The following is a 14,141-nucleotide window of genomic DNA, read 5'->3' as shown; positions in this document are numbered from 1 at the left end:
ATCATGGCCTGTTAGGCTAGGACAGTTTCTGCTGCAGTTGCAACAAAAACAAGCTGCAACTTGCCTTTTTGCCACTGTGCTGCACGTTGCGTTTTGGGACAGCGATGGCACTAATTATGTTCAGAATTCGAGCCTCAGACCATTTGTATACAATTTCTTCCTTTTAACCCTGCCTTCTCAGGTTCGCCTGGTGTCTGAGGAGGCGCCTGAGCAAGTGCTGCACACAGTCTCCCCAGGTCCCGGCGGCTTCTTCGTGCTGCCCACGATGACACGGGACGGCCGCGCCTACTGCCTGCAGTTGGACGGGGCAGGTGGCCCCTGCTTTCGTGCCAACGCCTCGCACCGCCACGTGACTCTGCGCCACGCGCCCCCGCTGCCCCAGGCGCATGCCGACCAGGAGGCCCTAGCACGGCCATCACTGCTCGCCCTACCCGTGGCGGCTGCTGTGCTGCTTGCTGGTTACCACGCGTCGCGCCTGCTCGGGCTGGCCACGGACGCAGCGACCATGCTGCGCGCCCTCCTGCGGGGCGGCGGAGCGGAAGCACGCAGAAGGGCCAAGGCCCGCCGCACCTGATGCCCAAGCGGCAGCGTGCGTGTGTACATACATAGGGTGCGTAGTGCATTAACAAACTGTGGCCACATTCCTGTAAGGGCAGCAGCTGCATTGTATAAAGATGTGAATGATATGTGATGGGCATAAAAGTGACAATAAACTTCTTCCTATGTGTGTCCTCATATTATGCATGCCCGCCACAGTGGCGTTCAGCTGCTAATTGCGAGGTTCATTCCCGTAATTCATTGGAGGAAAAATATGCCCATGTGCTATGCATTGTCAGCTCCTTTAAAGAACCCCAGGTGGTGTGAATTAATCCGAAGCCCTCCACTATGGGCTCTTTTAGTTGGTGTCACTTCAGGATGTTGAAACCCCACAATCCAATGCAACCAAATTACACACCGTCGGTGGCCAATTTCTGCTTCTGTTTGTCTGACACAAAAATGTACAGATAAATTAAGCACTAATTGTACTTATTAAGAAATAGGAATGGGTCCTCATGTACCAAATAGAAAATTTATGGTATAAAACAGCAAATGTAGCCGTGAGAAAATGTCCAATATCAAGACCAATCGGTTTACGTGCAAGCTTGAACAGCCAGCCCATCAATCATGCAGTTGTAGTGAAAATGAAAACGTCCTTCCTCATATGCCCTTCAGGTGCCAAGTGTGAATAATGGAAGGAAAGTTTTCAGTTGAGATTTTTGTAAAACTTGAACAAAAAATCCCAGCCTTCCCCGATGATTGAATATGCAGTTTCTCTCAGGTGCTCATAATTCAAATTTTAATTTTGCATTATATTTAAGGATTAGGCTATGCTTCTTTTGACTCATTCCTGTCATAAGTCTATTTGTAAACGAATTGACACATACTCTTAAACACTTTAAAGGAATGCTTACATGGCTTTTAAAGAAATTGAGTTCTATGCATCTTTTGTCATAGAAAACGAATATTGCGCACAAGCAAAGCAAAACTCCACACAGACACTTAGAATTCTTGAAAAATGTGCGTCCACAGCCCCACCCTCTCAGTGGCGCTCGCTGCCACCTGCAGTTAAAGCCCCTTGATAATTTGAAAGTTCCAGCCGCACGACTTCCTCGCCCCTTGCACCGCCCTTTCCGCGGAGATGGATTTCTCGCCCGCACATCTGGGCGATGATTGGTCCTTTCTGGTTCTCTCCCTCGTTGCCCTTGGAAACACGCAGAAGCTGCGCCTTCCTTGTTTTTTCTTTTTCATTAACGCCATTTTTCTTCTAAGCTCGGAGCAAACGTTTCGTGCTTTGTTTACTGTGCTACTGCTATGCAGTGCTTTTGCCCAATTAACACCAGCAAATGACTTGAAAAAATTTTTTTCCGACCAACAACCCCCAATGCAACATTTGCTGTTCTTGCTTGCTCCTTATCCTTTTTATGTTGTTGCTTAGGTAATCTGTGCATTACATAAAGAAATTAATTGCACTCAGCGGGCTAAATCTCGCACTACACTTCCTCACCTTGCAAATGTCGACTTCTATCTCATGATTTTGTGAAGGTCCATTGCAGAAGAGCTATATATTTTCCACCTTGCACATTCATGTGTTTGTCAGTAACGGAGACGCAGGAAACATAAGCTCTGAAAAAACATCTCTCTAGGGCGAGGATCTTACAGCAATATGTTTGATTACAGATTGTAAGCAGTCAATAATCATTACATAAATAAATTATAAATTTTGTAGTGGAGGGTTCTAGCACAATCTGAGGTTTTTGTATTTCGCATCCATCAAAATGCAGCTGCATGACAAAGCCATCAGAAAATGTAGTAATCATGGCCAGATTTTATTTTATTTCATAACACTGCAGGCCAGATTGGCCTAGGTGCTTGAAGCACAGTCATAACACGTAATAATATAATGATAAATGCACGCAAGTTTTGAGAGCGAAGTTTCAGTCACGTTTAATTTAGAAAATATGAGAATACATTCTTAGCATTTAGTGTACATTGCATTAACGACTTGCCAGTCTATGGAAAAAGTTTTATTGGTCGCTACATATCATAGAGCTTTTTCCTATAAGTCTCCAGTGTATTGTATTTAAAAAGCTTCCTTCACTCTGATGTCTAAAATAATACTCTGTAAACTGCGCGTTTCAGCTGTGACCAGCGTTGATTACTGGCAGTGCTTGAACCCTTGAAGTTACGGGACTGCCTGAGTTGCATCAGAGATAACTGCAGTCCGAAAGCTGCATTTTCATCGGGAAGCCACACTTGACACTTATTGTAAGAAGGCATGCTGAGTAAAATGCCTGTATTCTGTATGCACATACAGTGTAAGCAAAGTAACACGCAGCTGGATGCGTGCCAAAGGTAATACTAGCTGTAATACGCAACATAAAATACCTTGTGACCGACCGAAAGAGTGAAATAGGCCAATTCAGCCAAAAGCCAAAAGCCACTTCAGGCAGCCTAAGAAAGAACCTACCCATAAACATTATTTTCAGTATTAATGCTGTTATCTCCCTTTTTCAGAATTTTATACATCATCAAGCCACTGACTTATACCCCTGTCACATGGCCAGTTTCAATGGCCAACGAGTCAAGGGCCTTCGAAATTCTCAATCGCCATCGAACTCGAAGGAGTTGTGTCGCTGCTACACGGCAAATCTCAATGGCCATTGAAATGGTTCTCATGTCTTACGCCAAGCTTGTGTGGCGCCTCAATCGCTACTTTCGATTTTGCAAAAGTAACAAATAATTGTTGAATGTATACTAAATGCTTAAATACATGCATACACGCATGTGTGCGCTGCCCAAGGTTGCTAGCGTTGCTTCGAGCGGCGCCAAGCGCACATTCGTACAGGATACATTCAAAGGTAAAAAAGCATGAACAAACATTATTCACCTAAACATTAATGCAAGCAGCCTGTACAATGATTATAAAATTTATCAGACTGGTTTTAAGCGCATCAGTTTTGCGTTGAGGTCTTTGCGTTGCTTGCGTACTTAGTGTTGACAACATGGCGGCGCCCTGACCACGGTTACAGTGCTCTAGAATATGGGTAGTGGGTTCAGGAGCCGGCGCGCTCCATGCGATGCGGTGAGGCGGCGAGTGTCGACAGGTCCCGGATGTAAGCGGTGGCGCTGTTGTAGCGTGGGCTGTAGGCTCGGCGCGCCCGCGCGCGCGGCTAGCAGTCTCGCCAAGCTGCCTGCAGCTGTTTGTTGCTTTTTGTGCGGTGCATTTTTCCTCTTTGTGAGTTCGCGGCGTTAAGACTACGGTCATGCCGAATCGTCGGCGTCAACGGCATTGTTTTGCTCCCGGGTGCAAAACGGGATACCAGTGGACGAAAGGCGATCAGCCGTCGCTCTTCGCTGTGCCAAAGGATGAGAACCGACGGAAGCAGTGGGAACGCAACCTTCATCGAAAAGATAAGGTTTTGGACGAAACTTGCTGTGTGTGTGAGCTACATTTCGAGCCATCATGCATTGTGAGGGACTTTATACACATCATTGACGGCAAAGAAGTCCGCATCCCGCGTGGAAAGCCGGAACTTTTACCCGATGCGGTGCCAACTTTGCTGCCGAACGCGCCGAGCTATCTGTCAAAGAAAACACCGCTACAGAGACCACCTAGAAAGAGGAAAAGCACAAGTACATACCCGAATGAAGCGAAAAGACCACGAAGTAATGCTTCCGACGTTAACAAGGAATCGAGGTGTCCGGGCATTGACACTGAGAGTAGCGTGTTGGCGAACGACCAAGACCCTTGTGAAGTTGACGAAGCATCTGTGCCGGACGATTTTTCTAAGCTGGATGTTCCTTCAGAATACTGGAGCTGCCATCGCATATCTGATTACAGTGGTACTGTGTACTGCAAGCTAAGAATGGGCGAAAATCAATGCGTGGAGTCAGAGAGGGTGGTGATGCTTTCACGCGATGATGGGCCCGGCGCCGCATATAGTGCGCTCCTTTGCGGCCACTTAGTAGAAACGGGGCGCATTGCCAGCCGTGAAAAAGGAAACAGACTGCTTCGAAGTGTCGACCTATACCGCCTATGTAAAGGAGCACTCTCCGTTAGCAGCATGCTGAAAAACAGCCTTACCAAAGGACTTCAAGCGCAGTTGACCCTACACGACGGCACATACTTCAGTAAACGATGCGCCGGAAAGGAGCCATCTGAAGGTGTGCAGATTTCTTTCAAATTAATTATTTCAATTTTGCTTCGAACTTCACAATGTAATGCATGTACGATTAGAGCCGACGTTGTGGTCAGTTATTTTTCCTCTGTTTTGTTCTACATCGCAGGACAGGCATGCGTATCCTGCCGCTACCTCAGAAAGGCCTTACTGACGCGGTGTTCAAGGGCAAAGCGGTCAATTAGAAAGACTGTGCAAAGTACAACGCAGAAGCTGCGTTCAGTGCGACAAAAGAACCGGAGGCTATCATCACGAATGAGTGACCTGAAAGATGAGCTCTGCAAGATGCAAGAGAAAAATGCTTCTAAGCATATGGAAGTGATCGAGGCAGAGATCTCAGCCCTGGATCCTAAACAGCAAGAATGCGTGAGACAATGTTTCTCGGCAGCGAAAAAAAAAAGCAGCAAGGGAAATGTGTACAGTAAAGCTTGGATTCTAGAATGCATATTAATGAAGATGAAAAGTGCCAAGCTGTATGAACATCTCCGAAATCACAACATTATTTGCCTGCCAAGCAAGAGTACACTAAAGCGCTATTTACGGGCTTACAAAAGCACTTTTGGGTTCAGCCACAGAGTACTTTGCCAACTGAAGAAAAAAATTCGACGCATGGATAGCTTCAAACTTCGTGGCGGCCTTTTGGTTGATGAAATCAAATTGTCTGAACACCTAAATGTGACATCATCTGGTCGTATTGAAGGATTCGTTGACTTGGGCCCGTTTACAACTGACGGACAGAATGTTCCATCTGACCATGGGATGGTCGTAATGTTTGTGCCCTTTACTGGACGATGGTCACAAGTTATTGGCACTTTTGCTACTAGTGGCAATGTCAAGGCTGAAATGCTCGCAAAAATTCTAATAGAAGCCACAATTGTCGTCGAGGCCAGTGGACTTCTGGTTGATTTCATTACATGTGATGGTGCGTCATGGAATCGTCGTATGTGGAACCTATTGGGAATTGGCGTAAAAAATGGAAATATTACGTGCAGCCGAGAACACCCTGTGGACCTTTTTCGACAGCTGTTTTTCCTATCGGATTTTCCGCATCTCCTAAAATGCCTGAGGAACTCTCTACTCAAAGGTCCTCTGAACACTCCAACTGGTATGGTAAGTGCCCATCCTTGTATAATAGCAGTTGTCCTAGCAAGTCTTATGAAAGCTGCGTTCTAGTTCAGGAGCGTAAATTGCTGGGCTAGTTGGTTCATAATGTTGTCAGGGTGGAACCAGCGGAACACAGACGCAGGACAAGAAAAGGAGGTACACACACCACACCGTGTACCTCCTTTTCTTGTCCTGCGTCTGTGTTCCGCTGGTTCCACCCTGACAACACTGCGTTCTAGCTACTGCATTTTTTGACAGCTCAACATGTGGTATGTTAACTGTTCCAGGTCTCCGTCCAGCCTGTAAAACAGGCCTTCAAGCTCGACTCGAGCCAGCTCACTCTAAAGGCAATGCCTGGCTTGACATCTGCACACTTGGAACCTAATGGGTTTGAAAAGATGAGGGTGACACTTGCATTCCAATTATATTATCCTCTTGAGGACCGTCGAGCGGCTGGCTCCTGAAGGCATCTGTCTGGTGAAGGCATCGGATTGTTTCATATATAGTTGGACACCTGAACTGCGCCATTAGGGAAGGGTTAAAGGAGGGAGTGAAAAAGAAAGGAAGAAAGAGGTGCCTTCACTCTGGAATAGTTTCGACCACCTGGGGATCTTTAACGTGCACTGACATCGCACAGTACATGGGCGCCTTAGCGTTTTGCCTCCATAAAAACGCAGCCGCCGCGGTCGGGTTCGAACCCAGGAACTCCGGATCAGTAGCCGAGTGCCCTCACCACTGAGCCACCGCGGTGGGTTCAAGAGGATGCGGCGAATCAAGATCTCTTGTCTACAGAGGAGGGCCCGCAGGAATCATCCTCCTCGGGCGCCACATCGCACGGCTTCAATTACTTGTTTGAAGTGTCGCCGAACATTTTATCTTCTAGCGTCTAGGGCTGCCATCGACTCGAACTAGATGGTGTAAGAAGCGTGTACTTTTCGAAAGCTGAGCGCATCAAAGTTGACCACTTGACAGCACCTGCAATCCTGTCTCCTTCAGTCGTGCTGACAAGGATCGTAGACGTCACTCAGCTGAGCTATTCATTTTGTCTTGTGCGGGTGGGTTGCTGCAGCACATAGCGCAGGAGCGCTGCCGCGAAGCAGAGTTGCTGTGCGTTCGGTGTGTTATCCTTGTTCTTTTTTTACTCCTATTTGCTGCTTTTTTTTTTTTAAATCTCATTTTTCACGGCTGACTCGCGAGTTACATTGCTTCGGAGGAGATACATTGTCGTGCGCTGACGAGAGCTACAGTTTTTCCTTCCCTTGCCCTGATCACGAGGAGACAGTTATGGCTCAGCTTTTACATTACTATGTGGTCAATGAGGATGCGTCGGTACTGGAGAGCAAAGAAAAAAGAAATGGGCAACAGGACGCAAACACTGAGGAAACTGTCAAAGCTTTCCTAAGTATATTCTTGATTGCAGCGTGGAAAAGCCGGAGTTTTAGCGAGAAAAGCGAGGTCTAATTTCCGTGCTGCTTGTACAGAAAATAGCAGCTATCAGGTTCTGCTCAGATCGCGCTCACCTCTGCATGCTCATTCTGCACGCCGTGTTGGACCAAATTCCCTGAATGTTTTTCGGTTCGGCGGGTTGATAAATTATGGATGACCTATCAATACAGGCATCCACATTTTATTGGACTCGTGGCAAGCGAGTTGTTGGAAGTCCCAATGTTTCGCATACGCTAAATGACCTGAAGGTCACGAGAACGACTGGTAAACACTGAGAATTATCGGAAAATATTCGTCTTATTTTTTAGTTATTTACTCATTTTGGCTAAGCTTTGTATTTAAACTAGTCGTTCTCATTGCTTTTCGATGTGTATTTCCACTATATTCCAGCCTTTTCTTGCTAACGTCTATTCCTGCCCACTTTACTTTGCACCGCTGTTTCTAACTTCAAAAGGGCCCACAGTCGTGTGGCGCCATCTGGCTGAGAACTGCGAGGGGTTCTGCGCCACCTGCTGAGCGCTCGTTTAGACACCTTTCTATTCTTACACCGTGGCCCTGACCACCCTTACACCTTTGCCCTGACCACCGCTTCACAGCGATAACAGCTTCGTCGCTAATCCCTCAAAGCAATATCGTGTTCTTAACTGTTGTATTCGCCTTCGATCTGCACATTCTTACCCTCGCATAAAGTTTCAAGAGACAAGTAGGTTTTGTTTTTCAGATATCAAGGCGATTTCCCAGGTGTTAAGCCTGACGAAGCAGCGCTCGGACCACGGAGGAAGGAAACCCTTCCTCCTTCTTTCCTCCATGGCTCGGACGGTTGGACTGGCTTGCTTTGGCTTGTCTTGTATTAGAGTGGCTACAGCAGTGTCTGCATTTGTCCGTCGCGTATGTGCAATTATAAGGATTTTAAACAATATGCGTGTAAGCATTTAGTATTACATTTATGAAATATTTTTGTTATTTTTGCAAAATGCAAAGTAGCGATTGTGGCGCCACACAAGCTTGGCGTAAGACACGAGAACCATTTCAATGGCCATTGAGATTTGCCGTGTAGCAGCGACACAACTCCCTCGAATGAAGTTCCGCGCTGCTCCGTTGACTCGATTCGTTCATTCCAGCGACGGTGGCGGCGCCACGCGGCCTCTTCCTGAAGCGGCCAGCCGGTGCCTGTGATCGCACTGCGCGACACGTGCAATCGCAGTGGTTAGGAGCGTAATGGATGCGTCAGAAATGAGCATATTCTGTTATTCTACGATGTGCGAACATTCCAAACAGCAAACACGTAAAGAGATCAAAGAGCAGTGGTTAAGTGCGTTCTGCAGGTTGATAACGTGTTTGAGCCCAGTGACTCGTCTGTTCCTCAGCGACTTAGTCTATTGATGCCACGACACCGTTTCGTCAATGCATTCCTGTTCGGAGTTTTGTTCATTCGACCAGCGTAGCGTATTACAGCTGCATGAAAGCAGTGCAGTGCTTAAACACTGAGCTGATATGAAGTATATTGGTTATATTTTAAGGCGGATGTTTGCAAAAAACAGACGTTTCAGTCCATTCTCGTCTGAATTAAACACAGCTTTCTGGCCACGTGACTGCTAGATGGTGATATGAATGGCAAGAACTCCACAATTGTACCTTCAGTTCTCGGACATAATGCGCAAAGTGGATGAATAACCGCAAACGCTTCTTGGCAACTGTCGTCTGCTCACTCGATCAAAGCGTTTTCCCCCACATTTTGAGCGCTTATTTGTACTGCATTATAAAGCTCGAAAGACCCCCTGGCTGCCGTTTCAAACAACAGCTACACTGCCTCTTTTTTTTACCGCATATGTGACCAACGTACGCCGCAGGTGGACTATAGTCGGATACAATTAAATCTGCAGTAAAGCTGCACCCACATTCAGCACCACCGAACAGAATTCCTGCGTGAGAAAATGGAGACCGCTGGTAAAACTTTTCTGTTTACCTAAACAAGCAGCCAATCATGAGTCAAAATTGTAGGCTCAAGGGTTTTGATCTTTCTGGCTTCATTGATTGATTTTGATCACTGTTGTACTTGGTAAGTGCCATTATATTGCGCCATGGACCGTGGCCAGCGTTACCAACTGCTGATTTTTTTGTTTTCAGTTGTGTCTTTATAAGATCAGCGCGCAGTAAATGCACATACTGTATTTATGCGGGTAAGGACCGCGCTCGTGTAGGCACGAGATATAGTGTCAGACTGTTTGGGTCAATAAAGTAGTTTCTTTCCGCTTTCGGGTGTGTGCCGAAAGAACAAGAATGTGAACGCGCAAAAAATTACAGACCAAAGTGTTTGTCGCACTTTACTATGCTGAGTTGGCAAGTTTCGGAGTTTTTGCACCGCTTGCGAACAAGCGATTCCATGCTCGCGCCTGTCATGCAGCCAAACTTGAGCATAGGAACTTATTAATAACCGAAAATCATGCACTGCTGCTTATCTAGACTCTAAAAATCGCACCAAAAGTGCCACAACGTCAAGAAGCCGCTTTTCTTGAACAGAGACGCATGCTATGGCATCGGCGCCATCACCGCCTTGTCGTGCTACCGCCGCGCCACCTATAGGAGCTGGAATGACCGAACAGACTATTGACTCGATAGCCATTCAAACTGCCTGTGTAGCAGCGCTCGATCGCCTTTGAGTCGATAGACTATCAGTTCGAGGGCCTTTGAAATGCCCGTGTGACAGGGGTATAATTGCCACCTCTCCTCTATTGGCTGCTGCAACGAGCCAGCAGAGGAAAAGGCGGGCTGTGTGCAGTGGTCGGCACGATGGAGAAGGAAAGCGCAGAGGAATGTGTTGCTACTTTAAAAGTATCTAGGGGCTTTATTTTGGCCGTCTCTTTTTCACAGTGCCAGCCGCATCGCTCATTTCGCAGTGGGAGCATTTTGAACACCTCGGTTCAGTTAGTTGCCACGATGTGGTAAACTGCATTTTGGTGTGACGTGAGGATGGGTGGAAGTGAAGAAGAAAGCGTAATAATGGAGGCTGAGCCCAAGAAGAAGGCCACTAGGAGGTCCAGGAAGAAAACGACTGAAAACAAATTTAACACTAGGATAAGTTACAAAAACATGGAAGGGCGTAGAAAGACAGCAAAATGGTTATAAATTAGAACAGCAGTTAAAGGACGATGAAATAGGTGCATACGCTCTGTGCGAAACATCTCGGGGATCTAGAATATCCACTCTTTATCGTCGGGGAAGGGCGCAACAAAACAACGGAGAAGAAAGGGGAGGTATAGGTATGCTGATACGTTAAGGAACAAATCTGCAAAGAATAAAATCAACTTGCTAAGAACACGTCTGGGTATCATGGACCAATTGCCGGTAAAAGGACATGGTTGGGGCTAGTATAGTTATTTAGGGGCAGGGGATATGCAGACAAGGAAATGGGGGACTAAACTGTCTCAATGACAATATAAAACTGTTTGGAGACGGTGCCGATATTACTCTGCTGGGTGCATGAATGGCCACATCGAGGATCTGGATGGATACACAGATTGTAATTGAGAGTTAATGCTAGACTTCTATGAGTGGCACAACCTAGTTATCATAAATAGAGAAACTAAATATATGAGCGACAAATCACGTGGGAATTCCAAAACAGGCAGATGACCATTGACTGCTGCCTAATGTCGCAGGGAGTCTGTAGCAAGCTCGCGATAATGAAAACATGTAGAGGGGGAGTACAGTCTGGAAAGTGATCACAAGCGTATTAGTCTGCAGTTGGAAGTCTGATCAAAAGAGAAGTCAAACAGAAAACGCAAAATTAAACGACGCACAAATAGCGCTAATAGCAGCAGGCATAGAGGAAGCAATAGAGAAACACCCCATGAAAAAGTGGTATTATAATTGGTTAGACCTACTCATTAGTACAAAAATAAAATAAGTAAAAGGAGTAAACCACTGGAGAGGAAGCCACGAAGTTGGTGGAATAAGGAAATTAGGGAGGCCATCAAACAACGACGGTTGGCTTCAAGGGAACACAGAGAAGCAAGGAAGGCACAGTTACCACCCCAATGGAAAAAATTTGCATGGCCCGTCTCCGGCAGCCAGCCAGGCCGTCCATGGCCAGAGTTCGGCGAACTAGCTCAGGCCATGGTTGGGGATCGACATTGGCTTTGGCCAAGCCGATCACCGCTTGCCAATGCCAGGCCAAGCTCAGCCCTACAACGGCCGAACGATAAATTACCTTTATACTAAAGAGTACACTAGAATGGCAGCTGTACAAAAGACAGAGGTCTGCAGCTTACCACAACGGAGTAGTCGTTTGGCCCAGTCCCGACATATGTGCTAGTGAAATCTGAACAGTAATATCATGACGCTGTAATGAAGACCAATGCCTAACGACAAGCAGATGCGACATGTAGATCAAGTTATACAAACCAAGAAAGGTCATGTCGCACGAACATGTGGAGCGCACATGTACAGAATGAAGAATTTTATAAGCTTGTATACTCCAAATCTAAGACCCTGCTGTTGGAGCCAGTGGCTCTTGCACTTTAAGCAATATAATTTCATTCAAATGTAATTCTTATCACACAAACAAGAAATGCAAATGAGCAGACTACGTTGCAAATACCTTCTATTAGAAAAACTTTATAGTCCACTCTGCAATCTTTGTTGCCAACATTATGTAAACGTAATGAGACTAAATTCACCACGGCTGGGTGACATGTGCATGTCACGAAGGTCATACTTTCATGTATTTGAAAAATGTTTTGCCAGCTGTTACACGTACGATCAACACATGTAGCGTTTTGACCAGCGGCTGTGCCCTGTCTCAAAATTTACCCGAAGTGGATGGTGGCCAGAGGTGGCTCGGTGTCAGCCTGTGTTTGGTTGCCTACGCGTTGGTGGCCAACTATTGCCAGTCGTTCGCCAGCGGTCGGCTGTTTTACTTTCGCCAATCGTAGGCCAACACAGCAGTAGGCCAGCTGTTGCCCGACGCTGGTCTGAGTTAGGTCGGCCGAGCACACCGGCTACCAACTCGACGCCAGTGAGTTGCCTACCATTGGCCAATTTCTCTTGGGTCAAGAGGAACTACCGAAAATGGGAATTTTATCGACAAAAGAAACAGCAAGTGCAGGTCCTCGTCCAGTAATTGTTGGCTGGCTGAGGTTCACGATGCTATTAAAGGAGGGCCAGGAAAATTCTGGAAACATATAAGTTGGCTGGGTAAAGTGAATCATAAAAAGCAGGAACAGATTCAAAATGGTGAGGGAAAATGTTTAGAGGGAGACGACGCTGTGAACTACATTACATCAGTTACAGCTGAGTCATTTAGGAGCGACAGCTGGGTAATCTCCCTAAATGAGGGAGCAACACAAGACAGCATAACAGAAAGCAGCTGACTGGAAAATGGCGGGAGCAAATATTCCAGAATGCACACCCGCAGGGATAGATGAAATTCCAATCAAGCTGAATAATGAACTTTGTTCAAAAATCAAGGAATTGTTGAAAACATTGGAGACAGTAATAGACAGAGTAAAATGAATTACAATCCTTCAGACTTATTACGATAACATCTGTTATGCATGTTGTTTCACCTAAGACCTTGCACCGTTTTTAAACATAGGCTTTTTGAATTAGAAGAGCGCTTTTTTCTTCGTAACATTGTCAGCGGTGTAGTACGTCAAAATACAGCTGAGACTTGCTAACTAGCAGGCTGGTTAACTAATAATGAAGAGTTAGTTTTTAACTATTACTTCTAGGCTCATTAATTATTGAGAGGAGTATAGCGCTACGTAAGTAATATCTATATCAACTTTTAGAATTTTGAAAATGCAATTATCCTTGGCGGTGTGGCACAATAAATTTTGGCTATTTCAACAAGTTATATGCACAGGACAGGTTGCTTAGCCTGCAAGCTTCTTGAAAGTGCATTTATTTTGGTGCGATGTAAGCAAAATTTCTTGGACCATAGCGCTGAGGGTAACCGTGTTTTTGAAATTCTAAAAACTGATATGGATATTACAGTGGGCTGCACGCCTCTAAATAATTAAGAAGCTTAACAGCAATAGTTAAAAAGTTAACGATTTAGTGTTAGTTAGCATGTCCTAGCTGTATTCTGAAGTACTATCCCCTTCAAACTCACAAAGCCTCTTTTTAAAAATTGTGTAAAGTCTTAGGTGAAACATCCTGTATACAGGCTGGCAATGCATGCGATGAAATTAAAAGTGCAGTCATGGGTAGAAAGGAATAAGATACTCGGAAAAGTTCAGAAAGGGCAGGCGCTTTGATGATGCATTGGGTACACTGAATGCATAGAAATAGCTAAGGCAGAAAACTGACTACCATATATACCCTTCGTGGGGTGGTATTCTCCCGCAGGCGTAAATTAGAGAGCTGTTGGAAGATTAGCACTAGGTGCGCAAAGCAAAACCACAAACCAGGCAGTACAGGCACATATGGGCTGGGCACCATTCAAAGAACTAGGAAACTAACCAGTAACACAAGCAAAAAAATGTTTGGCAGATAGTTGGCTCGACCTCTCGCAGGGCAAAAACGACTGGCCCATCGCGGGGCCAGCGCTGGGTAACCAAAGCGGTGGCCTTGTGGTAGAGCATCAGCATCGCATTCGGGTGGTGTTGGGTTCGATTCCCTGCCGTTGGGCACCCACTGGTTTTCTAATAGGTACAAGATTTCCCCGGCCTGGTGATCGGCCTTTCTGGGGTGAAATGCTTGGGAAAAGGGTCTTTCTTAGACCGTTGTGTTGACGGGCCAGTTTGTCCTGCCGTCAGCCGACCCTAAATCCGCCTTGTCCGGTAGAAGCCCACTTGTGGCCCTTTTTTTTTCCAGCTTCTCGAGGTGGGGAAAGACCCATTTCCCAAGGATTTCATCCTAAATAAGCCG

At 46.1% G+C, this 14,141-nt stretch overlaps 1 protein-coding gene across 1 annotated transcript in view; it reads left to right on the top strand.

The window, feature by feature from the left end:
- Nucleotides 1-735, top strand: part of LOC144124422 (BOS complex subunit NOMO1) — a 103,925-nt gene extending 103,190 nt beyond the window's left edge. Inside the window, exon 10 of the mRNA XM_077657056.1 lies at nt 182-735. Within this exon, the coding sequence (XP_077513182.1) occupies nt 182-574 (393 nt within the window). The 3' untranslated portion in view covers nt 575-735. The remainder of the gene's footprint in view (nt 1-181) is intronic.
- The last annotated feature ends 13,406 nt before the right edge of the window (nt 736-14,141 follow it).

The sequence above is a fragment of the Amblyomma americanum genome, chromosome 3 (genome assembly GCF_052857255.1).
Source record: "Amblyomma americanum isolate KBUSLIRL-KWMA chromosome 3, ASM5285725v1, whole genome shotgun sequence".
NCBI classification, from domain to species: Eukaryota; Metazoa; Arthropoda; class Arachnida; order Ixodida; family Ixodidae; genus Amblyomma; species Amblyomma americanum.
Note: the sequence above shows the minus strand (reverse complement) of the source record. Positions and strands in the feature narration are given on the sequence as shown.